This window comes from Felis catus, chromosome D4 (assembly GCF_018350175.1).
Source record: "Felis catus isolate Fca126 chromosome D4, F.catus_Fca126_mat1.0, whole genome shotgun sequence".
Classification (NCBI taxonomy): Eukaryota; Metazoa; Chordata; class Mammalia; order Carnivora; family Felidae; genus Felis; species Felis catus.
Genome location: NC_058380.1, coordinates 73,518,625 through 73,546,596, shown reverse-complemented (window position 1 = coordinate 73,546,596; position 27,972 = coordinate 73,518,625). Strand labels below are relative to the sequence as shown.

General features: G+C 50.9%; 1 protein-coding gene across 11 annotated transcripts in view; it reads right to left on the bottom strand.

Annotated features, from left to right (window-relative positions):
* RGS3 (regulator of G protein signaling 3) overlaps nt 1-27,972 on the bottom strand; it is a 140,149-nt gene that overhangs the window by 24,166 nt on the left and 88,011 nt on the right. For 2 of the 11 annotated variants that reach the window (XM_011288486.4, XM_019816372.3), the window contains one exon: nt 24,650-27,320. The exons of 6 other annotated variants lie outside the window; for them this stretch is intronic. In XM_011288486.4, the coding sequence (XP_011286788.1) occupies nt 27,213-27,320 (108 nt within the window). In that variant the 3' untranslated portion in view covers nt 24,650-27,212. Of the gene's footprint in view, nt 1-8,804; nt 8,981-9,017; nt 9,155-9,200; nt 9,539-24,649; nt 27,321-27,972 lie in introns of those variants that run through there. 3 more of the 11 variants (XM_019816371.3, XM_011288484.4, XM_011288483.4) reach the window with 3 other exon arrangements.

The following is a 27,972-nucleotide window of genomic DNA, read 5'->3' as shown; positions in this document are numbered from 1 at the left end:
GAGATAGCATGGAACATTCGAGGAAGTGCAGGTGGTTCCATGGAACAGAAGCATGGATATGGTAAAAAATTTGGACTTGGACTTGGACCCTGAGAGCAGTGTTTATGTGCTGCTGTAGAGATAGGGGAGGTGGAGCCAGAGATGATGGAAACAGAAAACAAAGAAAAGGATATGGGGGAGTGAGGAAGAAAGAAACCATAAATTGAGTGTCTACCAAATGCCGACACCGTGACGGTTGCTTTCCATACACTCTTGCACCCCAGCAACCCTGTGTGGTAGGGACCATTGGCCCAATTTGGCAAATGAGGAAAATGAGACTCAGAGAGGTTAAGGTAACGTGCAAGATCACAAAGCAAGTGAGCAGAGGAGTCGAACTGAAACCATGGTCAGCCTGGCTCCAAAGCCCTTTCTCTTTCTACTACCCCATGGCCTCCTTTCCTCCTTTCTTGCCCCTTCACCGCCCTTCCTCACCGCCTCCCTCCCAAGCACCCATCTGGGCCAGGCACTGTGCTAGGCACAGTGAGCGATACCAGACTCAGGGGCCCTGCTCATACCACAAACTGCTGGAGACTGAGGGACAGGTGTCTGACTCGCCTGGCGGGGGGCAGGGTGGGATAGAATTCCACACATCTGGTGACCTTCCCAAACCGTCTCCCTCCAGAGACCACTTCATGCGCGGGGTGAGCCAGAAGCGTGTGGCTTCTCTGTGATATTCTATGCTGGGCTGATCAAACAAAAAAGCTCCGCCAAGCTGGGAGGACCCCAGGGAAGGGCACAAATAGCACTGTGGCCGTGAGACCAGGATTGGGAATCAGGCAGCCCTGGGGTCCAATCTCACTTCCTAACCCTGTGGCTGAGTCAGGGGGCACAGCAGTGCTCAGCCCACTGGGGGGCCCTCCCTCTCCACCGCTTGGCTCTCCCTCCTAGCAGGTACAGGGACCAACCCGAAATCTCAGGCTTCACTCCAAGCAACAGCTCTGAGAACAGAGGTGCCTTCAGAGCTGGGGGTCGTGGGTGGGGGAAGCCTAATGCTGGTGAAGAACCGAGGTCTGGAGACAGACAAACCCAGGTTCATGTCCTGCCTCTGCCACTTCCTAGCTAGGTGTCTTTAACCTCTGGACAGGCTGCTTAACCGATTCAAGGTTCAGTTTTCTTATCTGTAAGTGGTGATGTAAGTCACGACTACCTACATCACGGCATTGTTGGGAGGTAATCCACATAGTAAGTGTTCAATGAACATTTCCAGTTCCTGTAATCAGACTTATTACTGTCATCACAGAGATCACCAGTCTCCTTCCTTGCATCCCACTCTGGGAGAGGACACTTGGCACATTCTTCCCCCTAAGATGGGGGCACTGTTATCTGTGCATTCCAGGGGAGGAAACTGAGGCCCGTAACAAAGGCCCTGGAGGCTGGAGAGGTAGCTGAGCCTGTGCTCGGTTTCCCCTAGGCTGGGTCAGTCTGGCTCCCTGTGTGGCCCAAGCTAAATCCCTCTCCTCTCCAGGCCACGTCTTCTGGAGGGGGTCTGTCCAGCTCTGAATCTCAGCCAGCCTGGAGGAATCAGGGCTCAAGGTATGGTCAGGTCTCCTTGTGGGCACATGGAGGGCAGGAGGAGAAGAAAGCACCCCCTCTTCAGAGACCCCAACGCTTGTCTGTCCGCCCCAGTTCCTAAAATATTCTTCTTTCAGGGCCTTCAGTGCCGGGGGCACTGGGTGGGGGGAGTTGAGGGAGGAGGCTCTTCCATTCCAGGATGCCAGAATGGGTATCTGGCCACAAGCCACTGGTGGTTACCTCCAAGGCCTTCCCCAGCACGCTGTGACCTCCACCCCTGCCTCTCTGAAGCAGACACCCTTTCTGTTAAGGGGTGACGTTGACGCTGGGTTTATCTGGGGTTGCAGTTCCAAAACCATCCTTCTGGCCTCCTCCTGGCCTGGGACTCTCTCTCTCATCTCCCTCACATGGACGTGATTATATTCCTCTCCTGCTGCAAACCCTTCTGTCTCCCTAGGATAGTCCCAGCTCCTTACCCTGTGTGTTCGGCCCCTGCCACCGGACCTCCCGCCACGCCATTTCTCTTCCCCCAGCCAGTCTAAACTAGTTGTAGTTCCCCAAACACACTCCACTCTCAGGCACCTCGAAACCTCTCCTCACTGTACTTCCTACCTAGAACACCCTGCCCTCCCTTGTCCACCGGGCAAACTCCTACTGATCCTTCAAAATTGAGCTCACCCACACGTGTATTGTCCCCTCGATTGCCGACAAAGATGATGATGCCCTAGAGTGAGAGAGGATGGTGTTTTCATTAATTGGATAACCACCCTGAGCAAATGAGTCTTGACCTCACCATCCACCATACATAAGAATCTATTTCAAGTAGATTTTGGATCTAAATATGAAACATAAAATGACAGAATATCTGGAAGATAACATAGAACACACCCGCAAGTTGGTAACAGGCAAAGAAAGGGGATTCGATCGGCCCTCTCGGTAAAGAAAAAGACCGACAAGTTGGACTGCATTAAGAACTTCTGTACTGGGGCGCCTGGGTGGCGCAGTCGGTTAAGCGTCCGACTTCAGCCAGGTCACGATCTCGCGGTCCGGGAGTTCGAGCCCCGCGTCGGGCTCTGGGCTGATGGCTCAGAGCCTGGAGCCTGCTTCCGATTCTGTGTCTCCCTCTCTCTCTGCCCCTCCCCCGTTCATGCTCTGTCTCTCTCTGTCCCAAAAATAAATAAACGTTAAAAAAAAAAATTAAAAAAAAAAAAAAGAACTTCTGTACTTCAGAGGATACCCTCGTCAAAAGAATGAAAAGGTAAGACGCAGAGCAAAAGGAGATGGTTGCAATGTCTATATCCCACAATGAAAATATACCCAGAATATTTTTTAAGCTTCCACAAACCAATAAGAAAAAGACAGACAACCCAATAGAAAATGTGGCGGGGGGGGGGGGGGGGAAGGGAGAGGAGGGTTACACGTGAACAGGTGCTTCACTAAGAGGTGGCCAATGAACATATGGAAAGGTCCCAAACCTCATCAGTCACCAAGGAAATGCAAATTAAAAAACCATATTTAGTTATCACAATATCTAATACTGGTTGGTGTGGTGGTGGTAAGGATGTGGAGTAACAGAAGCTCTCTCCTACACAGCTCAAAGAGGGCAATGGTGTCAAGCCTGGGAAATTATATGATAGTATCTATGAAAGCTAATTATATACCACTTTATGACTCAGCAGTTGTAAACCTTAGGTATTTACCCAGCAGAAAAGTAGATACAGCCTATCAAAAGACATCTATGAGATTCTCCAGAGCAGTACTCTTCATTTTAAACTCAAGCTGGAAACAAGCCAAATGTTCATCACCAGGAGAAATGAATAAATTGCAACATCGTCACACAACGAAATATCCTACAACAGTGAGAAGGAACAAAATAAAACTTAATACAGTTACGTTGACAAGTCTCACCATCAAAATGCAGACCCAAAGAGGTCAGCATAAAAGAGTGCATGCTTGGGGCGCATGGGTGGCTCGGTTGGTTGAGTGTGTACAACTTCCGCTCAGGTCATGATCTTGTAGTTCGTGAGTTCCAGCCCCAAGTCGGGCTCTGTGCTGACAGCTCAGAGCCTGGAGCCTGCTTCGGATTCTGTGTCTCCGTCCCTCTCTCTGCCCCTCCCCCACTCACACTCTGTCTGTCTCTCTCTCTCTCTAAAAAAATAAATAAACATTTTTTAAAAAGTTTTAAAAAGAGTGCATGCTTGATGATTCCAGGTATACAAAGTTCAAAATCGGCAACACTAATCAATGAGAGAAGGTCAGGACAGAGGTTATGTTTGAGGTGGTAGTGACTGAAAGGGGAGGGTGCAGGGGTATTTCTTGGGTACTAGAATATTCTATTTCTTGACCTGGAGAGTTTGTTCACTTTGTGAAAATTCATCAGCTGTATAGTTCCAACCATTTTGAAACTATGTTGCATTTCAACGGAGAAATTTATTTAAAGACAAACAAAAGCCCTCATCCTGGTGTCCCCCTGTTCCCTCCTTCCTCCATGAGCCCCTCTCCTTGGTGCACATCTCTGTTCGGACTCCCCCAAAAGCCGCCGCACCACCTCCTGTTTCCAGAACACCAACTCCGTGTCAGACCCCATGCCAAGCGCCTCACTTCTCCCACATCATCTTGTTCAAGAACAGCCACAGTGAGGTGACACGCGAGTGGCACTCAGCCACTGCCACGACTCAGCGTTAGTGCACACTGAGCGCTTCATGCACACACATCATCTCATTCAACCAGTGAGGCCGGGCCATTGCCTGAAGAGACTCAGGCAAGGAGAGAGAGGTTCAGTGTCTTGCCCAAGGGCACACAGCTGTACTACGCGTGGGAGAGCCTGTTCTCTCTCCAGTCCAGAGCCCACGCACCTGCACGAAGCACACTACACAGCCTCCCCCTGGGATTAGAAGGAACAGTGCCTGGACACACACAGATGATTTCTGTGGCTAGGCGGGAACCGCGTCTACACTGCAGAAGGGTGGAGAGACCGGGACAGAGACCTGCTCCTTCGATGGACAAGCACCCATGCATCCAGACTCAGCCTCACCTCCTACAGGAAGTTTTGCTGTGGTTCCCAGGCTGGGTTGGAAGCTTCCTCAGGGTTCCCCCCTCCCCAAGTGTCCGCATCAGAGCTGTGTTGCTACCATCCATCACATGCCCATCGTTGGCACTGGATTGAAGATTGGGCCCTTTATGTCTATACCTCTAGTACCTGGCCGATGCATGGTACCTAGCAAGCATTTAACAAGTGTGGAAGGGAGGGAGGGAGGCAGAGCAGACAAGTTCAGAGCTGTTACTGAGTGAGATCAGCTGGGAACTCCACTAATCAAGGTCCGAGCAGTGATGGTTTCAGTGTCCTGGATGGGCATTGGTTGCAGCCCCTGACTTAAGGAGAAGCACGGCCACACGGCCTTCCATTCCATGGCCCTCCTCCCACCCCCAGCTGCCCCCACTTTATCTCCAAGGTTGTGGCCAGCCAGCTGGCTCCCAGAGGCTCTGCCCTGCTCTTTCTCCCCTCCTCCCATGTTCCCCCACCTTCTGCCACCGTGCCCGGAGAGCCTGATTCCACTATTGGCCTGAGGCTAACCCCACCAGGAGGTAACTGAGGACACCACAGAGAGCCCTGGCCACGCGGAGAAAGGCATGCCCGGTTCCAAATAACTTACTACACCCCCTGCCTTTCTAAGTTGGGAGCCGCTGACAGTTCTCCAGCAGCAGCCTGATCTATGGTGCCAGGTGCAAGCAGGCTGGCCCATCGCAGGCAAGGGAAGGGGACAAGCCCCGGGCCATCTGGAACAGAGAGCACACCTGGCAGCTATCCATACATCTGGAGTGATGGTCAAGGCCCACCGCCAGAGAAAGAGGGTAAAAGGGTCTCCTGGGAGCCCCCGCCCTCTCCTCTGTGCCTGGAGGCTCCGATCTGCCAAGCACCTCCTGGCCCCAGCACCCCTCTCCCCAGTCCTGCCCCACCCCCACCCCAATCCCAGACGCCTGGGTGCAGCTGGCTGTGCAGGAGAAGGTGGCAGCTCCCTGGGGCTGAGCCTGGCTGGCCTGCTGTGAGTGGCTCCAGCCTCTCTGGGCTTAGCGGGCTGAGCCATAAGCAGCCTTGTTTATCCCTGGGAGGAATGACGGTTTTCCCTGAGCAATGACATCTTGGAAACGGCCTGGCTCCACAAACAACAACAAACCTCCCAGCCCTGGCCTGGGCTCCAGCCTGCATGAGAAGGCCTCTGACCAAAACTGCCTGAATAACAGGTTAGGGGCTGCTTTCCTGCTAAGCCAGACCCTGGCCTTGACCAGTAACGCTCAGAAGAGAAGAGGGTCTACAGAGACTCAAAGAACTGGGTGGCTGCAAGGTCCAGCTCCTGGTTGCTCCAAAGGGGAAACTGAGCCGGGGGGGGGGGGGGAGGAGGGGTTGCGGAATTTTGCCTGAGATCATCCAGTGAGTAGGAGCTAGAATGTGCCTCAGTCTCTGGCTTGTTGGCCAAGCAAGAGCTTTCTCTACTGCACAGAGTTTTTCAGAGGAAAGCCAGGTTCTAGCTGGTAAGCCAGAGGGGTTCTAGAAAGGAATGTGTCACTGGGGAGTCTGAAAAAGGGGGGACATCAAGATGAAAGCCAGGTACTCTGAGTCATCCAGTTGGTGTGACATAGAGATTTGAGCTGGGGAACCGGAGACGTGGGTTCTCGTGCCCACTTGGCTGCTGAGTTTAACATAACCTCAGGCAAGTCCTTCCTCCCCTGCCTCAGTCCCCTATCTGTCCAGAAAGCAAATGGACTCAGTCATCTCCAGGGCCTTTGGAAACTAAATGGGAAGAAGCTCTAAGAACCTCCAGGAACCCAGCTGGGCATGGGCACTCCCTCCTCAACTGTGCCTCTTCTGGGGAAGCCAGGCGGACCACTGGCTGAGAACCACCCTCACACAAAACCCCAGATCCACCTCCATGGTGGGGCCCCATCCCAAGGGGGCCCAAGCTCGGATCCAAACCGCTGCAGTCTGTGCAAAGGACCATGGACATTGCATTCAAAGCCGCCGGGGGCGCCCCGGTGGCTCAGTCGGTTAGGCATCCGACTGCGGCTCTGGTCACGATCTCACAGTTCGTGAGTTCGGGGCCCACATCCAGCTCTGTGCTGATAGCTCAGGGCCTGGAGCCTGCTTCTGATTCTGTGTCTCCCTCCCCTGCTCGCACTCTGTCTCTCTCTCAAAAATAAATAAAGATTAAAAAAAAAAAATTAAAAAAAAAAAAAAGCAGCCAGGGCTTCCCCTTCCATCCTCCATGGCCCAGACCCAGACCACGTAAACACCACCCAGCCCAGTATGACTCCTGGGTGGGCTCTCGAGACGGCGACCTCAGCCTCAGATAGGCTGAAAACAAGATTCTCCCTGTCCCACCTCCTGTCAAATCCCACCTCCCAACCCCTTGGCCCTGTGGCATCAAAATAGCCCCTTGGCCTCACACAGAAGCTAGGTCTCCTCCCAAGGGGCTCTGCACCAGGTCCTCAAGTTGACAGGGCCCACTATCTGCCACAAAGAGCCAGGAGGTGGGCAGAAGGAACTGACTTGGACGTCAGTGCTTGTCCTCAAGGAAAGCCCATCCTAGCCCTTTCCTACCATGTCCTGGGCCCCAGGCCCAGGGACTCAGAGATGAAGAAGACCTGATAGGACACGAAAGCAATCACCCTGGGTGCCACCGCCAATGGAGAGACAGGTTCCAACAGCAGTATCTGCTCTAGTTGTAGAAATTTGAGTTCTCCAGGATCAAGACCTAGACAGAAGAGATGGGCTTTCCAGGCGGCGGGGATACGCACGAAGGCAAGAAAGCTGGAGGGTAGGATGGTTTCACTGATACCAAGTACTATCATCAGAAGCCCCCGAAAGGATTTCTGGTTCAAGGCCCCGAAGGCTTCCCAACAGGGGGTCACTCGCCTCAGCTGCCTCCGTCTTCACTGTCCCCCTGGCTATTTCAGATGCCAGGCTGGGCCTGAAGCAAGCCCTGCTGTGGAACTTGGCTCCCTGAAGGGCCCGCCCCAGGCTAAGCCATGCCACGTGCTAGGGCTGGGGAAGAAGGGAGGTGCCCCTTGGCTGGGTGCAGAGGACTCCAGGGGCCCTGGTGGAAAGTTTGACTATGGCCGCAGTGCCCCAGCTGGGATCCACAGGCACTGGTGGGCAGGCACTGAAGCTCCTTCCTTCCTTCCAAGAGATGTACCCACTCCAGCCATCTCAAGAGAGGAGCCAGATAGCCCCCTGCCATAGGCCTGAGGGCAGCAGGATGTGGAAATTTTTCCGTGAAGGGGCTGGTGGCCCTGTACTTAATTAGGCATCTCAAGCCAGGAACGCGACATTCAGAGGGGAGGTACGCAGCTCAGGTAGGGTAATGGCACCCATGTATCCTGTCCTCACTGTTCCAGGAGACAGAAGTCCTCTATCCTGGTCCTGGCCAAAGACCTGCAGCGTGGACATGGCCCCTTCCCAATCTGGACCATAGGCTCTTCCACAGCTCTAAGGTCCCGGGGCACAAAGGTTCTTCCTGGACACCTCAGGACAAGAGTAGAGATGTGGGGCTTCCAAGTTGATAAAAGAATTGGCCTCTGTCCCCTCATAGTGGCTAGCTCTGCGGGGTGAGCAGGTCTCTAACAATTACCCCCTCCCTATAGATCTCAACTGGAGCCAAGGGAGCAGGTGCAGGACCTTTCCCAAGAGGCTCAGGAGGCAGAGCATCCCCGCTTGTGTTTCCTGTGTACATTTCAGCAGAAGTCTATCGAATCGCAGCCAAGCCCCCCATTGAGATTGCCCTCCCCCAGACCACCTCCTTCCCAAACACAGAAGTAGGCAAAAGCAAACATCCCTGGTGCCTGGAGTACGGTCAGCATCCCTGACAGGATCACCAGCATGGCTGGCTGAACGCGCCCTCTCCAGGCAGTGTCCCAACTTGTGGTCACCAAACATTCCTTTCTCCCAGAAAGAAAAGCCGGCTGGCCAGCCTGGAAGTGGGGAGCAGCACACAGTGGTAGAATAGCCCTAACCCTGCAGGTCTTCGACCCTGAGAAAGACAGACACGCACACACAAACGTGCGTGTGCGCACACACACACACACACACACACACACACACACACACACAGCTATCTCAGAGCATAATACACACGATTTAGTTGCAACATGCCATCAATGGCTGCCCTGGGGAGGAAACAATAGAAACAGGGGCATGGGGTGGCCTGGACAAGAGCCCCCCGCACACCACACACACACCCTGTCACCAAGGCACCTACCCAATTCACTCCGGCAGGGACCCAGGAGGCTCCTAGCTGCCGCTCCTGCCGGCCAGCCCGCCAGCCCGGTCTCCACTGGGCTCCTCCCGCAGGCGGGCGGGCAGGCGGGCGGCTGTGGCTGTGGCAGCTCCTGGCCGCCCGGCCGCCCGTGTCAAGCGGCTGCCTTCCCCAGACAGAGCTCCTTTGTGTCAGCAGAGCTATTTATGGACTTACCCAAGTTCCCCAGGGGAGCGATACCTGCTGGGAAAAGCTGAACCAAATGACCAGGTTCCACCTCCCACATCTAGGTAGCGTTTTCAAAACCCTTGCATCACTCGCCCCTCCTCCTCTTCCTCCTCCTCCTGCTTGCCCTCCTCCTCTTCCTCCTCCTCCTCTTTCTCCTTTCCAGACACACACCCTGTCCAGCCGGCGGCTGCCGCTCTGGGTTTCTTTCTTCCATCAAGTAGAAAACTCTGATTTCCCAAGCCACTTTCATCCGAGGAGGAGAGCGGGATGTCTCAGGAAGCGTTCTAGTCCTTGGCCAGCCAGTCCTTGAGCCTGCGAGGGGCCCCGGCTCCCGGGTTACGTGCTCACACGCTCACGGGCCCTGGCTCCCCTGCGCCCGTCCCCAGGGCCTGGGCTGGGCCCCCAAGTGCCTCCCTGGAGGGAGAGGCATCCATCACTCACGACGGTGGCGGCAGCCCCGGGCACTGGGATCCGGAGCCGGGTGCACCCCACACGCATGCTGACGGCTCCCCCGGCTGGGGCAGTGCAAAGCCAGCAGCTGCTGCTCTGGCAGGATGGAGCCAATCGCCGGGGCTTCCCGTCACACCCCCACCCCCACACTGCTCGGATCCCGGCGCACCGCTGCAATTTAACTTGGGGGTCCTGCAGCCAACACTCCGCTGATTCCGAGAATGTCGCTGCCTTGGGATAGGGGAGCAACTGCTTCACTCAGCGCACAGCGGCACCCTCCAGTATAGCTGGAGCTGAGCACCCTTGTATGTCAAATTCTGGGGAATCAGATGGACCGAGAGCGTGGGGCTTCCTCCCCCACGGTACCATGGCTGGGAGGGGCACATTACAACAGTTCGGGAGTTAGGGCCACAAGTGAAGGAGAGACATCCCTTAACAGAGGGACCGTGGCAGGAAGGGGTGGGAGGCAGAAGAAAGAGCCTTGGACTAGGAGGCTGGGTATCACTGATCAAGTCCCTGTCCACCTCTGAGTCTTGCTTTCCACATCTGTAAAATGGGGCTGACAACCCTTGACCTGCCCACCTGTGGGATTCAGAGAGCATTCAATGATCCCATGTCAGGCATTATTCCCAAAACGTGAACTCATTTAATTCTCACAGCACCTTGTGAGGCAGGGGCTATTACTGCCCCACTCAATGGACAAAGAATCTAAGGTCCAGAATGACAGCAGACGGCGCCCAAATAGAGTCAGAGCAGCTAGCTGGCTGTCCAGCCAGGATTGAACACCAGTCGGGCCAAGTCCAGGCTACCCGCTCCTATGGCCCTTGCAGAGTTCACCACTGCAGGAGGCTGCTTTGCCAGCACTGAGCTGTCTGATGTCGTGGCAATGGCCACTGCAGTAGGTTGTCTGATGTCAGCAATCACGCTCTGGGTTATGCGTGGGGCCAAGGCTGGGGGTACCCATCCCACAGCAGCCCCAACCTGAAAATGCTTTACTGCCGGACAGGCAGGCACCCTGGGGCGTCACACGGAAAAACTGACAGGCAGAAGGAGCCCCTGTGTTTCCTTCTCACCTCACCCCGCCTTGGTGGCCCTGGGCTGAAGTGCTATCCTCTCCCTCTTACTCTTCCTGTGTTAGTCTCAATGGCTCTGAAAGTCTATCTATGCCCATCTCCCTGCCTCTGACTCCATTCCTGCCTTATCTCACACATACGAACATACGCATGCATGTGGGTGTAAGAAAACATCCTATATCAGGACCCACTTGGAACAGCCCTCATCTGAACAGGTCACTTACAGACTCCAACCAATACTTTGTCTTGTCCCCGGGGGCAGAGCCAAGGCAGCCCTTGCAGGGCCCAAGAACCTTCCAGATTGGAAGACTATCATCCTGTAGGCTCCTGGGGAGCAGGGCCCACCTCATTCTAGGAAACTAAGAAGGTGAGTCCAAAAGAGTGCAGTTCCAGTGGGGCTGACTGGTGCCCAGGGTGGAATTTCTGGTGCCTGAGATAAGCTTGCTTAGGGTGGAGAGCCTGAATACAGGGTTCTCTAACATGAGAGGAGTCCCCAGGTCTCACCTGGGTCTTCACCTTTCAATCAACAAACTGTTCTGGAGCACCAACTACCCGCCAGGCTCTGTGCTGGGCCCTCGGGATGCAGTAGAGAACGGACAGACCGGGGCCCTGCACTCACAAAGTTCCTGAGGGAGACAGACGTCAGCCACACAGCCAGACTAGTGAGTTTATAATTAGACACTGTGCCATCATGGGCAGAACAGCTCTGCCAGCCGAGGAAGCGGGGTCCAGAACAGATCCAGAATGCGTTCATCGATGCTCTGGACCACAAGGATAATGAGGAAAAGACCCAGCAGTTCAGCGCCCTGAGACCCAGGAACCTGCCAGAGCAGGGGAGGAGAGCACTTCTTGCCTAGGGGAGCCCACACAGCCACTGCTCTCTGCCTCTCCAGAGCTCCAGACACAAATCAGAGAAGCAGGTGGGCCTCCCGATGTAGAGTCTGGGGCAGGAGAAGGAGTCATGGACACTCAAGCTATCTAAGCCAGAAAGGCCCTCGCAGGTTTCTCACTGCTATTCCCCATTTACAGACAGTGAAACTAAGGCCCAGAGAGGGAAAGTGACTTTTCCAAGGAAACAGAGAAACCGAGTGGCAGGGCTGGGACCAGGAATTAACTCTCAGTCCAGTGCTCCTTCCACTGCACCCCAATGCCTCTCAGATCTACATAAATGATGGTGCTGTTCAGCACAGGAGGAACTGGGGTCTAAGGAACGGCAAGATCTAGGTGGCCCACAGTTCCACCAGGATCGGCATCTGGGCACTCAGGGCCTGGGCCCCATTTATGGATCTACATATTTTATGTAACAAACATTGATTTGACACTTACTATGTGTCAGCACTGTTCAAAACACTTGCCAATTATTGACTCATTAAACCTTCACAGCCCTATCAGAGATGATGTCTAATGGCCCCATTTTACAATTGAGTAAACAGAGGCAGAGAGATTATGAAACATTCTCAAGGTCACATACTAGTAAGTGCAGAGCCAGGGGTCAAGCACAGTCCACTGCGCAGGGCAGCCCTTGCAACAGACAAGCCCTCCAGCTATCCTGAGGAGCTGGCCGGCCATACGGCCCAATCATGCAGGCAAACTTCTCACTGTTCGGACAAGTTGGCAGGAGCTTCCAGGGCTAGGACCAGGGAGGGTCAGCAGGAAACCTGTGTGTATGCACCTCCCATTTCGGGGGCGGGGAGCAGCAGCCCCAGCCAAAGCCCAAGGCTCCAGAGAGGCCCCCAGGGAGATTCAGCAGCCCAGGCAACCCGGACAGGCCATTCCCCGGGGCCGCACCGCGGCCAGGTATCCACCGGTTTCCCTTATTGCCTCCACTGCAACGTGCGTGGGGTTGTGTCCCCAAGACTTCATCATGAGCCCTGCACAAATGGAAACCCACCCCCTTCCTTTCTCCTGCAGACTCTACTTAAGGGAGGCCAAGTGTTGGCAATGCCCTCCTCAAGGAAAGGAGGGTACTTGCCAAGGCTATTTAATAAGCTTCCCTGTCCTGGCTTCTGATCCAAAGTCCACTGAGATTTTTGTTCCGGGTTGGGAAGAAGGGTGATGTGGCTATGGCAGAAACCAGGCACAAGTCAGGGAGAGGTGTGGTCCCAGGAATTTCAGAGCATATGATGGACTAAGACCACCCCAGCCTCCACCAGCAGCTGCTCGGGTGTTCATTCTTCCCAGAACAGGAAGGAGCCAGACCTGTGCTCGGCTGTCGGGGCAGTGAAAGCCTGGGCTGGGGTATGCTGGCCCCACCTTCTACAGAGCCCTGCCTCTACCCCAACGTACTATAAAAGAGCATGATGAGCCTGAGCTGCCTTAGGAAATTGTAGAATTATCTGTACACACCCACCCCAGCCCAAGCTTTAAATCTGCTAACTCACTTAGGAATTTCCGGGCTTTTACTCATTGGGTCTCCCATCCCTAGTTTGTTTGTTTGTTTGTTTATTTATTTTTAATTTTTTTTAAACGTTTATTTATTTTTGAGACAGAGAGAGGCAGAGCATGAATGGGGGAGGGTCAGAGAGAGAGGGAGACACAGAATCCAAAACAGGCTCCAGGTTCTGAGCAGTCAGCACAGAGCCCGACGCGGGGCTTGAACCCACGGACCACGAGATCATGACCTGAGCTGAAGTGAGAGGCCTAACTGACTGAGCCACCCAGGAGCCCTTTTTTTAAATTTTTATTTGTTTATTTATTTATTTATTTATTTATTTATTTATTTATTTATTTATTTTTAACGTTTATTTATTTTTCAGACAGAGAGAGACAGAGCATGAATGGGGGAGGGTCAGAGAGAGAGGGCCCCTCCCTAGTTTAGAGGTCTACAGATTCCATTTGGAATGGCCCTCCCCACAGAAGAGTCAGCTAAGACACATTTATTTGTTATTTCAGTGACCACTGAATCCCTACGTGCGCTGAAGCCTGTTCTCAGAATGGTGGACGCAGGCAGACAGGGAACCAGCCTGCTCCCAAGATCTGACCTGGAGGATGAACATCGCTGATGCTGGTGCTGACGCTGCAGGCAGGGACTGTCCTGCCTTGTTCTGGTCTCTGTGACCCTAATGCCAGGGGGCACGCTCTCCTACCACTTGCTACATGCATGTACCTGGCTCTTCCTGGTGGCACTAGCCTTGTTCTTGGGGTCCGTACTGCCAGGGGTGAGGTGGGACAGGACACAGCAGGCATCCTCAAGTTCAAATGCATGGGGTTTCTGGCCTATAGTCTGCAGAACCTAGGTGAGACCCCTCCCCCTTACTGGCCTCAGCCTTCCATCTCTAAAATGAGGCTAGAGAGGGGTGTCCAGCGGGCCCAGCTCTGCTCCCCCACTTTCACTGGCCAATCCCAGGTGCCTCCAGGCTCTCTCACTAAAGGAATGAGTTCAGTCAGTGGGTTTTAGAAAGAGCACAGGCTTTGGAGTCCAGAAAAAATATCTGAGTGTGACTTATCTTGGGCAAGTCATTTTAATGTCTCTGAGTCTCTGTTTCCTCGTCTGTAAAATGGGGCTATTACAGTCTGCCTCACTGGGCCCTGTGGAGGACCAAATGAGCTGGTGCACGCAGAGTGGCCCGCACACGGTAAGTGTGTAACAACAAGGAAGTAACGACGTCATTGTTGTGTTGTCGTTGTGGCTATGCTCTGAAAATGACTGAGTTCACCTTGAGAGGGCCGATGTAAAGAGTAAAGTTAAATGGGGGCGCCTGGGTGGCTCAGTCGGTTAAGCATCCAACTTCAGTTCAGGTCACCATCTCATAGTTCGTGGGTTCGAGCCCCGTGTCGGGCTCTGTGCTGACAGCGCAAAGCCTGGAGCCTGCTTCGGATTCTGTCTCCCGCTCTCTCTGCCCCTCCCCTGCGCACACTCTGTCTCTCTCTCTCTCTCTCAAAAATAAATAAACACTAAAAAAAATTTTTTTAAGAGTAAAGTTAAATGTGAAAATATCTGCAGAGGGTCAAATGGACAAGAAAGCCCTGACATGGTGCCTGGCATGGACTAATAGGTGATAGTCATTACCATCTACTGAGCAACAGGTTCATCTTACACATGAGGAAACTAAGGCACAGAAAGGTGACATGGCAAAAACAGTGGCAAAACAGGCCATATGGCCCCACGGCCTGGGCTCTGAACCTGTGCGCTCTGCTCCCAAGTCACGTTCCCCCGGCTCTTTCCTCCTCCTGCCATCCTCCTCTTCCTCAGCAACTTCAGACAGCAAGGCCGATTCCCAATCTGCTCACAGGAGCTAGATGCCCAACCACAAGGAGAAACCCGCACGCAGTAAAAGCCAGGAGACCAAATGTCCACCCGCAGAGCCGTCCCCGAGACTGTCCCTGGCTGGCTTCTGCCTCCAACCTGGGCACACATCGCTGTCACCTCGGTAGTGTCAGCCTGACCTTAGGCAGCTGCAGGGACACAGGTGGCTGAGGGCCTAGGCCATCTCCCTTCCTGACTGCAGTCCAACCAGCCTCATGCTGGTGGGAGACTTCAGGCTTTGGGGAGCGATCCCTAACCCACTGCGCTGTGCGAGCTCCAGGGTCAGGCCGGGTCTGGACTACCAAATTCCTGGGAAGCCTTCAGCACAGAGCCACCAACTCAGATATGTGGAGGCCAGCCCCGTGACCTTGGCTGCTAGACACAGTGCCTCCTGAGTCTGCTCGCTGCTTGGACTGCTGGGCTTAGGCCCAGGCCACTGCAAAAGAGGGTCGGCAGAGGAAATACCAGACTGAAATGCTGACTTTGCTGCTATCTTCTCTGAGCTCCAGGGCAAGGCCGATCCCCTCTCTGGGCCTCAGCTTCCCTGTTCCTAAAATGAGCACTGGGGTTTGACTAGGTCACTGCTACTCAGAGTGTGGTCCACAGAATGGGACTGATCTGCAACTTCTTGTTACTGGTTTGCTATTCGGTAAGCAGCAAAATCAAGCGTTTGGAAACTTCTGTAGCAATTTCACACGGCCACGATACCCAAACGCAAGACCAGAGGACTGGGCCTACTGAATAGGCTACAAGACTGGTCCAGGTGTTATCAAACCAGCATGAAGAATCACATGTGGTGTGAATTTTATAAAAGTATGAGGCTCATCCCCACAGGTGGTTGAAGAAGCCTTGCTCTAAATGTTCTTGTTTCCACGAGAGCCCACGAACTAGGCCTCCATCACAGTACCTACACCTGCAGTCGGGATGCACGATCCTGTCACCCAAACTGTTCCCTCTCGACCGCTCCTGGTATGGAGAATGCCACCACCGTTCACCTGTTTGCCTGAACTAATACCAGCTGAAAGCCTTCCAGGAAAAACTACCAATGGACAGCAAACAGCTAGAAAAAATCTGGTGACATTTCTAAATTCCCAAGATTGGAAAGAGAAATCCTGCTAGTTTCCATGAAGAAACCTTAGAGAATCAGCTGAGTGCTTGCGCTTCTTACAACACTAAAGGATAGGACGACAGAGCATCACTCTCAGGAGTGATGGACTCCTGGAGAAGAAGGACTCTAGTCGGATTCTCTCTACTTAGGAAAGGGATGACTCAAATGTGAAGGCAAATATTTTCAGACTTACAAAGACTAAGAAAGAATGCCACCCACAGACCCCTTCTGGAAAAATTACTTGGGAGAGCCCTCTAGAAAAAAAAAAAAAAAAAAAAAAAGAATCAGAATCAAGGAGTCAATGAGACGGTGGGTACCTGAGAGATGGGGGGGAGGAACGAAACCAGAAACATTTATACACTTAACTGCTGATAACATAATTGAGGAGTTAAATGCAATTTAAATAAATGACTCTTCTTTTATGTTTATTTATTTTTGAGAGAGAGAGAGAGAGACAAAATGTGAGTGAGGAAGGGGCAGAGAGAGAGGGAGACATAGACTCCAAAGCAGGCTCCAGGCTCCGAGCTGTCAGCACAGAGCCCGATGTGGGGCTCGAACTCACAAGCCTTGAGATGATGACCTGAGCCAAGGTCAGACGCTTAACTGACTGAGCCACCCAGGTGCCCCTAAATAAATGACTCTTAATAACAGGACTAATGTTTCAAAATGGTAAAAATCAGGAAAAAAAAAAAAAAAAGTAACAGAAACTAAAGTTCCAGACGATTTCAACAATCCCTAGGAGGCACAGAGGAAAGCAAAGAGAAGTTTGTGTTATCTGACACATTCACTATGGGCAGTCGGAGGTGAGGACAAACTATTCTAGATCTGGTGTCATGGCTGATATTGAAATACATTTATGGAAAAGGTAAGGGTAAAACCCCTGGCAGACTAGAGTTAGGGTGTAGAATTTCAGAGGAAATTCTGCAGAATAATGGGAGGGCAGTCTTGTAACACAAATGACACTTATCATGAAGCTATAGTAATTAAGTCTCAACCTGCTGTAGGAATAGACACATTAATGAGGGAATGAGGAGGGAGGTAAAACTCGAAAAATAAAACCATACCGTTCAAGGGGGGAAGGAGTGAAGATTATATAATCCTGTGGTGAAGACCACAACATCAAAGGCAAATATATATATATATATTTTTTTAATTTTTTAATGTTTATTTATTTTTGAGAGAGAGAGAGAGAGAGACAGAAAGAGAGAGACAGAGCTTGAGAGGGGAAGGGCCAGAGAGAGAGGGAGACACAGAATATGAAGCAGGCTCCAGGCTCTGAGGCATCAGCACAGAGCCCGATGCAGGGCTCAAACTCACGAACTGCGAAATCATGACCTGAGCCAAAGTCAGACGCTTAACCAACTGAGCCACCCAGGCGCCACCCCCCACCAAAAAAAAATATTTAAAAAAACTTATAGATATATTAGTCATCAGAAAAATGCAATTCAAAACCACAACGAGATACTACTTCAAACTCACCAGGATGGCTATAGTTTCTAAAATGGGAAAATAGCAAGTGTTGCTAGAGAGGCTATAGAGAAATTGGAACGCTCGCTCACACACTGGCAGTGGGGATACAAAATCATTCAGCCCCTTTGGAAAACAGTCTAACAAGTCCTCAAAAAGTTAAAGTTGCCATGTGATCCAGGGATCCCACTGCTAGGTATATATTCAAGAGAAATGAATACATGTGTCCACACAAAAACTTGCACACAAGCATTTATGGCAGCATTATTCATAATAGCAAAAAAGGTAGAAACAGCTCCAGTGTTCATCGATGGATGACGGGACACATAAAATGTGGTATATCCATGGCTCCATCCATCCATGAAATAGGCTTCAGTCATAGAAATGAAGCACTAGCACCTGCTCCAATATGGATGAGCCCTGACAACATGATGCTAAATGAAAGAAGCTGGTCACAAAAGACCAAATATTATAGGATTCCATTTATGTGAACTGTCCACAATAGGCAAGCCCACAGAAAGTGTCTTAGTAGCTGCCTTGGGCTGGGGTAGATGAGGGATGACAGCTAAAGGGTATGATTTCTTTTGGAGATACTGAAAATATTCCCATATTGATTGTGGTGATCGTCGTACATGTCTGTGAATACACCAGAAAAAAAAAACCACATTGAATTATACACTTTAAATGAATGAATTCTATGATATAGGGATAAGATCTCAAAAATCTGCTATGAAAACAATTTATAGACATGACTGACTACCTATCAATCCAAAACCATCTAAAACATTATTTTAAAGAATAAAAAAATAAAACACAAAAAATCCTTATTATATAAAGAGCTGTTGTCAACTAATAAACTATAAACAGCCCAGTTAAAAAAAAATGTGCAAAAATACTTGAACAAGCGACTCACAAGAGACTACATAAATGACTAAAAGGCATATAAATAAATATTCAACATCTCCAGTAATCAAAGAAATTATCCTCCTTAAAAATGTAACAATGCATTGTTGGTGAGGCTGTGGGGAAATGGGCATTCTCTCACCCAGACTCCCAGTTTACTTGGGACTAAAGGGTTTCTCAGCAAGCAGGACTTTCTGTGCTAAAAACGGAAAGTCTTGGGCAAAGCAGGATACACCAGTCGATGTTAAGTTCTGATCAAAAGGGAGCATGGGTGGCTCAGTCGGTTAAGTGACCAACTCTTGATTTCGGCTCAGGTCAGGATCTCACGGTTCCTGGGATCAAGCCCCTACCACTGCCCACCCCCGTCAGTTCTTTGCTGACAGCAAGAGCCTGCCTGGGATTCTCTCTCTCCCTCTCTCTGCCCCTCCCTTCCTCTCTCTCTCTCTCTCTTTCTCTCTCTCTCTCTCTCCCTCTCTCTCAAAATAAAATAAATTGTACTGATCACTAAAAAAAAAAAAAAAAAAAAAGTACTGATCATAGGGGCACCCGGGTGGCTCCGTCAGTTAAGCATCTGACTCTAGATTTCAACTCATGGTCTCATGGTCTTGAGATCAAGCCCTGCATCGGGCTTTGCACAGAGCGTGGAGCCTGCGTGGAATTCTGTCTCTGCCCCTTCCTTCCTAGTAAATAAATAAAGTTTAGAAAATAAAAATAAGATACTGATCATAAATCAGTACAATCATTCCAGGGAGTCTTTTGGCAATAAGTATCAAGAACCTTTTTTTTATAAATACATACCCTTTGGCTTAGAAATTCTGCTACCTGGAATTTATTCGAACAAAATATTCATTCATTCAACAAATATTCGTGGAAGGTCAAACATGTACATACTAGATGATGCTGGGGATACCAAGAAGTACCTATAAGGATTTTTATCTCAGGTTTTTGTACCAGTGAAAAATTGGAAACAACCTAAATGTTGAATGACTGGAGATTATTTAAACAAAAATATTTCACCTACTCAATAACATACTCCCCAGGCACTAAAGATGATGTAGAAGAATATTTATTGACATGGAAACATGGATACACTATGTTGCCAAATGGAAAAAAAAAAAAACAAGTTAGAAAGTTGTGTGCATCAGTAACCCCAGTTTGCAAAGTAGATATATGTGTGTAGAAACAAATGCCTGACAGGATACACCCCAAAATGTTAACAGTGATTATCTCTGGGTGTTGGAATTAAGAGTGAACTTCATTTCCTTCTCCTGGTTCGACTGTATTAAATGCTTTCTTCATAATAAACATGAATCAGTTTTGTAACAACACAAAAAAAGTCAACTGCATTTAAAAACAACAACAAAAATAACAACAACAACAAAAAAGCCCAAAAAACCACCTGCCATGCCTCCATCGGAAGAAGCCCCAAGAAAGGAGGTTGCAGAAAGTCAAGCATGTGTTCACACTTGATCTGGCAATGGCAGCTACCATTACTGAGTACCTACTACATGCCAGGTACTTTGCAGGGACCATCCCCTCTAATCCTCACAAGAATCCCATCAGCATCTCATCTGGCAGATGCGAGTTGATCCCCAGTAATTGCACAGCGAATGAGAAGCGTGCTGGGGTTGGAATGCAGGTTCCTGCCTCTACCTTGGCTAGGTCTGCTTGCTCCTGAGGAAGGGTAGAGAAAGGTCCTGAGCTGGTAGGCCCTCTGTCCTATAGGCCCTTGTCCACCATCCCCCCAGACAGTCCAGGGGGCGACAGAAGAACAAGTTAGCAAGGGTGGGGACACCAGCAAAGGGAAGGCCAGCTGGCAGAGGTCAGGGCTTGGGGCAGACTAGCCGGTACTCCTCGCCTGCTGGGCGACTTTCAGGAAGCCCAACCACATCCGGCCCCAGGAGTTCCCAGGCCCTGTGCACGCCCAGAGGCAGTAAGAGAAAACCTCACAAGGCCTGCAGCTGCCCTGCTAAAGCAGCAGGAGGAAAAGAGTCTGCCAGCTGGGACCTTCTCCCCGGGCTCGACGATTCTGGCCAGTCCTTTCCCCTCTCTGGGCCTACAGGACGGGGTGTGAAGGCTGATGGCTCCAGGACCCTCCCAGATCTAAGTCCTCTGAATCTCTGGCCCTTCCTCACATAGGGCCCAGCAGGAAGAGGAAGGGGGTGAGGCACCCCACCCAGCTCCCAAAGGAGCCCCCTCCTCTTCCCCTCAGCTACATTCCCACCACTATTTTTAGAACAGACCACAGGGAGCATCTCCACCAGCCCTGCCATGCCCAGAGCTCCAGGTAAAACAGCGGCCCCATTCATTCCACTGCAGCAAGAACACACCCGGAATTTATAGACCAGCCAGCTGACTAGACAACCTCTTCCCCTGGACCATGAGGTGGACCATTTCTTTCTCACTATTTCCATTACAGCCCGAAGTGGTGACTTACTTTTCCTAGTGACAACACAGCTGAGTGAGACAAGGGGAGCATCTCTCGGACAATCTGTGCCCCTCCCTGCCATCAACCTGGCCGAGTCTTCAAAAGTCATTAAAGAGGAGCACTGGGCTAGAAGCTAGGGGTTTGCATCCTACTTAGAACTCTAGACCAACTGCTTGGCCCTTGGCCAAGTTCTTACCCCTCTCTTGGTCTTGATTTCTTTTTCTTCTTCTTCTTTTTTTTAATGTTTATTTTTGAGAGAGAGAAACAGAGCATGAGTGGGGGATGGGCAGAGAGAGGGAAGCACAGAATCTGAAGCAGGCTCTAGGCTCTGAATGGTCAGCACAGAGCCCAATGCAGGGCTCGAACCCACAAACAGTGAGATCATGACCTGAACTGAATGAAGTCAGACACTCAACAGACCGAGCCACCCAGGCGCCCCAACTTGGTCTTGGTTTCTATAAATCACATTATTAATCAGTTGATCTTGGTGTAAGAGGAGGGATGCTTTTCAGTTCCATGTTCCCAGGGTCTATGGTTCTATCAAAATTCTAGTGGTTCATAAAATAAACGCTACATTCATCTGCTTTGGGTTATGTGCCGAGTCGTGTTCCCAAAGTCCATCTGAGAGTTGATTAGGGTCTCGGAATGCATTTTCCCCCTGATATCAGTGTTATAAATGGTGGTCAGCATCCTAGGCTAGCCCACTGAACCCTGAATGTTCTTCCACAAGGACCAACAGAACACCGTAACAGAAAAAAACACGGACATTTCAAAGATACTGTCGTAGAAAGTTTACCTGCAGCAGGGTTTGAGTACAAGAAGATGCACAGTAAAGTCAACGAAACAAGTCAATGGTGACTTCTGGGGAAGAGTCCAAAGGAGAATCTCACCACATGAGAAATGAAAGGCACTGCATATTGATTACTGCAGATTTCACTTGAAAGTTAGCTTAGGCCATAAACTCAGTAGTTGGGAAAGTTAAACAACATACGTGCATACATATATATGTGAAGTTCAAACAAAAGAGTGCAGTGCATAGAAAGGAAGAAGGAAGAGGGGAAGACTCTGGGTTGGAGAGCTCCTTATAACTGGCTTCCCAGGGGCCAGCCTGGAAGGAGGCATCTCTGGGTGGGGAGGAGGCAGGGGTGTGTTTATAATGTGGGTACAGGTGATGAGGACCCTTCCCATATAAAATCCACAAGTATACCTATGTGTCACGAGTACGTGATGAATATCAGCCACGTACAGCATTTGTATATATCCATGCGCATACACCCTTGTTTCAATGTGAAGACCAAAATGTCTTTTCTTTCTTCCTTTAATGTGCTATTAAAGTCCTGAGGCTTTGAAGATGACTGCTGAAGATCACCCACATTCAACTCCCTCATTTTTCTTGGTAAAGAAAACAGATGATCAGAGAGATAAAGCAATTTGCACAAAGCCACACAGTGAGTTACCAGCAAAACCAGGATTCGAACCAAGACCTTCAGAATCCTGCTCCAGTTTTCTCTGAGGGAAAGGGGCTCAGGGAGAAGGGAGCCCCATACACCGGGGGAAGAGAACTATGAGAGCAGTTCTGGTCAGTTCTCCTTCGCCTCCAAGCATGCCAGGAGTCAGCACGGAATACGGTAGTATCTATGACCCTAAAATGAACCTGGCCAGATTGCTTAATAAGCTAAGTGGGGATCCAGGCTATGGTCTCACAAATTGGAGGTACAACAGAGAAAGCTTTGAGACAAGAGAGTCAGGAGACCTGACTTCTAACCCTGACTTGGCCACTAACTTGTCCCATGACCGTGGCCAGGTCACTTCCTTTTTTTTGAGCCTCAGTTTCCTCATTTAAATTCTAGAATATGAGAGGCTTGAATCATATGACCCAATTCAATTCTACAACATCTACTGAGCATGTACTAAGGATGGGGCAGTCACAGAAGAAGAAATAAATAAGATTATGACCTCCACTGGCTCCCAAGGAGCTCAGTCTTGCAGATGAGACATATCTGCTTAACACACTGTGCTAAGGATGAACAAAATACCATGGGAGCACAGAGAAGGAAGCCATGACTTCTGATGCACGCCTGAGAAAGGTGTCTCAGGAGAGTGGCCAAACCTTAAAGGCTGAGGATTGTGTCTGACAGGGAGAGCAGAGCAGGGCAGGCAACCTTGGGTGGAAGAAACAGTCTAAACGTGAATGTGCACCAGGAGTTAGAAGGGGAAATAATGCAGCGTGGCTGGGCTGCAACCACAAAGCAGGAGTACAGTGCACCCAGGAAGAGACTTGAGGTCCACGCCGAGACCTAGGCTTTACTCTGACGACAGCTTCCCAAATGGTGTGGACACAGCTTGGATGGTCTGTGATTGCCGGGAAGCAGTAGCACAGAGCAGTCAAAAGCAGGAGCTCTGGAGCTGGGCTGCCATGTACCAATCCTAGCCACCCTAGCTGTGTGTCCTTGGGCAAGTTTCTTAACTTCTCTAAGACTCGGCGTCTTTATCTACCAGTTGGGTGTAACGAGAGGCGATGTGTAACGGGGACGATGAACCTCATGAGGCCGTAGTGAGGATTGGAGGGACAACACAGATCACCGTATAACTGCTCCCCGAATCACCTAGTGTTATTATTCTACCCTTAAACCAAGGATAAGGAAACAATTGCAGGATGGTGGCTCTGCTCAGAGAAAGGCTTGAGGGAAGATAAGGTCAAGAGAGGATGGAAGGTAAGGTCATGCTGTCTTCATTAAGAGCGAAAACAAGAAGAGCGCCACAGCCGAGGCAAAAAGCAAGACGGTGAAGCAGGTGGTCTGTCCGTAGCCAAATGGGCCTCAAGCAGCAGAGAGAGGAAAGCTGGAGAGATGGGAAAACGGTTGAGCTTTTCAGGGAAAAGACTGTGCTTTCTGAGGGGATATCTGAAATCCAGTCCAATTGATTCCCAGGTACTTTTGGTTGAGACTTGGAACCAGTCAATTAGCAAAATCTGGGCCCACAACCCAGAGCAGACTCTTCCCACCCTCAGCGAGGCTTGAGTCAAAGGCCTGCTTCCAAGACTCATGTTCAACCATACCAGGTCCTGAACCTGAAGCTGTCCCTTTCTGCCTTTGGCCACAGTTCCTTCGCTGCTGGGTACCCAATACTGTGTCTGCTGATCCTCTTAAACACCAGGTTCAAAAGGGGAAGGGGCATCAGCCGACCGTGCCGGTGCCCCTGTGATCCCGTCTTAAGGAGCTCCACCCCGCTTTTCATATCAAATCTGGCATGAAGCTCCTGATCTTTTCTGGGCCACCCCTCAGACACACAAACTTTGGAAGCTTGTTCTCTGCGATATGGAGGAGACGTCTCATTCATTCGTCCTAAAGCATCTCCTCCAGAGCTTAAAGGGCCATGGCTTCTACATGAAGCCTATCACCCTCCCGCCTCTTCCAGGAGATGATTGATTTCTCTACTTCCATCCCTAAAAAGTAGAACTTTGCATCTGGGAACAGCAATGGGTTAGGGCTGAAAGGCTTTGGTTTGAAGACTAGCTCAGCCTCTTACTAGCTGTGTGACCTTGGATATATCATTTAACTTCTCCGAGTCTTAGTCCCTTTCATCTATACAGCGACGCTGCTGGTGGCCTGGGGAGATAATGCCTGGGGACGCCAGTCGCTATCTCAGAAGCCCCTGCTGTCCCTGTACGGAACCCTCCCACAAATTCCCTCTGCCTTCACTAGGTGCCGTGTGTAAGAAATGAGGGCTTTGGTGGCAGAATTTATGAAAAATATTTTAAAGAAAGAATTTTTTTTACAAGACGTCCATAAATAAATGTCATCATGATTTCCGATAGGTTCCAGCTCCCAAAGGGTCAAAAGGCCAGGCCAGCAGAGACTGGGCATGGCTGTTTACAGGAGAGACAGAGTTTCAAAAGACCCAGTGCCTGAGACATAAGCAAACACAAAAAACGGGACCAGAGGGTGTGAAGGAAACTTAAGGGATCACTTTGTATTCAAATCTCACAGATGGCCTTTTCAACAATAAATGGTTGTGCTCCCATCCTCCCGGCTCCCAAGCCCCAGACACCAAACGAAGACAATTGGACCATCAGGAAAGAGGCCATTGTGTAGGCTTCTCAGCATGATTTATGTGGAGGGCGGGGCCCAGCCATGTTTCCCGTGATTATGACTCTCAGATGCACTTTCGATAGCATGTTCATCATCCTGGATGGCTGGGACGGACCGGGATGCCGAAGAGCAGTGGCCACCCGGTCATGTTTCATCTTCTCCAGCCCATGAAGCCAAATGAATTGTCTTATCGATTTGAGAGGCAGAGCAGCAGTGGCGCTGGGGCTCACCACAGTCACCGGGAAGACTGGCCCAGGCCCTCCAGGAGCTGACGTCTGCTCCCCCTGGAAGTGGCTAGGCCTAGGACCCCAAGTCAGCAGCTTGTCAGGACCGGATGGGAGGAAAGCCCTGTCCCCAGGGCTCGGTGTTATGTTCTCGTTCTCCATTTCAGAGAATGGCCAGGGTTCCTGTCCTCTGCACCTGTCTGGTGGACAGAGGTAGGTCACCAGGTCTGGGAGAGTCAAGGTCGCTGCCTTCCCAGACAGGCGATTCTCCTGGGCCTCACATTCCCCTTAATGTCATTTTATAAGGGAATCAAATGAAATCAAAGTGCAGCTTGCTGTCTGTGCAGACGCAGCCGCTCTGCCTCTCAGAATTAACCCTGCAGGCTGAGTCCTGGCTGACAGATGCTGTGTATCAGTTGCCCCACTGCAGCCCCAGCCTATTCCCCTGCGGGGTGGGGGCATCAGCCTGGTCGCTGGCAGATACATCCCATCCCCTGTTCAGGGGATGTCTGATCTTGCCTAAATGGAAGGTGATGGACATAGTCTCTTCTGGGCCATGCTTCTTGGCGTTCAAGTGGCCACAGCAGCTGAGCAACCTCACCAGGCATAAGAGCCCTCTCTAAAGACACTGAGACGGTCTTCTAGGACACAATGCAGAGACCACCCAAGGTCCAGGGGCTTCTCTGGTCTGAGCCATCTCTCTAGCCTCTTTGATCCCCTTTTTCTATGCAAGTGACTATGGTCCTACACATACCTTTTGTGTACGAGCTATGTCACTCAGACCCGTGACCTTGGGCTTCCCTCCCTCTAGGTCTTGACAGTTAGAGAATGGTATGAGAGCTGTCCAACCCTGGGCTCCAGACAGTGAGCCGGCAGGGCTCTAATCACTGTCCCTTAGTAGGTCCTAGTAGGTCACTGAGAGAGCAAGACAAAGTAGAGGAGAACAAGGGGAGGTGGGGGGCAGGGAATTCTCTCTTCTTATCCCAGAGCCTCCACCATATCCAAGGGTCTGGAAATTCACATACCTACCTCCCCAACCACCACCTAGGACAGGCAACCATTGCCCCTCAGAAGGGTCCTAGGTCCTACCTAGGATAGGCCACCAAGCCCCTGGAGGACTGAAGGGACCCCCTAACTCATCTCTTCCTACCCACTTGGATGCCTCCTTGGGCCCTCTGATCTTCTAGAAATGTCCCTGAGACTGACTCCCTTTCTCAAAGCCTTCAGTGGCTTCCCACTGTATCTAGAATGAAATCCGTAAAACATTAACCACCATGGCCCTACATGATCTGGCCCTCACTCATCTGGTCCGCCTCCTCACTCAGCTCTAGCCACACTGGCCTGGCTTCTGTTGGCCCCAGCACACCAACCTCCTTCCCATCTCTCCTCTCCACAGGCTTTTCCATTTGCTGGAACACTCTTTCCAAAGCCTGACTGGCTAACCCCTTTCTGGCCTGCAGGTCTCAACCTAAAAGTTATGATATATTCACTGCCCCCCACCAACAACCCCCCGCACACAGCAACCTAAATAATATTTTCTCTTAAAGGAATCTTTTTCTTCGTAGATGATCAGTTTGTAATCACGTGTGTGCATGTGTGTATGTGTTGGTGTTGATCTATTTAATGCTCGCTCCCCTACCAGGACTGAAATCTTGACAGAAGCAGAGACTATGTCCACCTCATTCTCCACAGAACCCTCAGCTCCTAGCCCAGAGCCTGGCATAAAGTAGATGTCCCCAAAATATCCACTGGATTAAGAAATGAATGAATGAGTACAGATGCAAAATAAGTGAATGAGTGGAGATATCTTCCGGCAGTGGAGGACGATGAGATTGTTCTCCATCAGGGCTGACCTCTGCCAACCTCTCTCCTGTTGCCCCCAAGGCAGGCACTGGAACCGCAGGAAGCCCAGATGCTATTTCTTCTCCTTCTTCCTTGTAGGGAAAAGGTTTGAGTCTTCTCCTTTTGGGACCTTCTGATGCCAGTGTGCCTGTACCCACAGGGCCTCTCATACTACTGTGGTCCTTCTGATGCCAGTCCACACACACCTGTGGGGCCACTCCCTTCAGATGACCCGAGGCCCACCATCTTGGTCCTCCGTTTTGGGTCCAGTTGAGGTGAGGTTACTGTGTGGTAGGGGATGCCCAAGAAAGGGTTAAGTTGCCAGAAGCAGAGTCCCGCCCTTGGGTTTGCTCAGCCAATCAGAGTCTGTCCTGATGAGGTAAAGCTTCTATCCTGGGTAGCATTGGTTGAGTTGGCAGGCCCCATCTCCTGCTGGAGAGAGCCATAAGGGTGGAGTTTCTGTGGAACCAGACAGAACTGGAATTAGCTCGCTGTCTACTCTGGCCAGGGCTGCCTGACTCCAGGACCTGCCCCTGTTCCTTTCTAAGGTGCCCAGACAGACCCTGGCATCTCCGGGGCCCCGCCTCTAGCTGACCAGTGGAAACGACAAGGTGGCATGCACTTCGGCGTCACATCTGGGAGAAGTCTCACAGCCAGAGCAGACCCAGGAGGCCTCAGTTTCCCTGCCTGGGCCCTGGAATACAGCAGGTGGTTACCAGGAAGTGGCACGGAGCGATCATCGCATGAGCGCAGAGCAGCAGCATTCAGCTTCAATAAGCAAGGCCACTAGATGAATCTTCCTATACAGACAGAGCTTTAAAATAATGATAATAGCAGCTAGTTCATAGAGTTCTTCTTGTGTGCACATTGCATGAGTTAATCCTCACGAGAACCCTGTTAATCCGTCCACTTTCCTGATGAAAAAACTGAGTCTCAGCAAGGCTCGGTGCCTCCCCTGAGGTCACAGAGTGGTAAGAGTTTACGTTTCCCATATCGCCTGCCATATTATTATTGAGCAATCTGTCGGCATATCTGTCTCCACCACCGGACTGCGATCTCACAGGGAAAGAGTGTGGCAGATCCGTCCGCGCATTCGCACCATCGAGTCAGG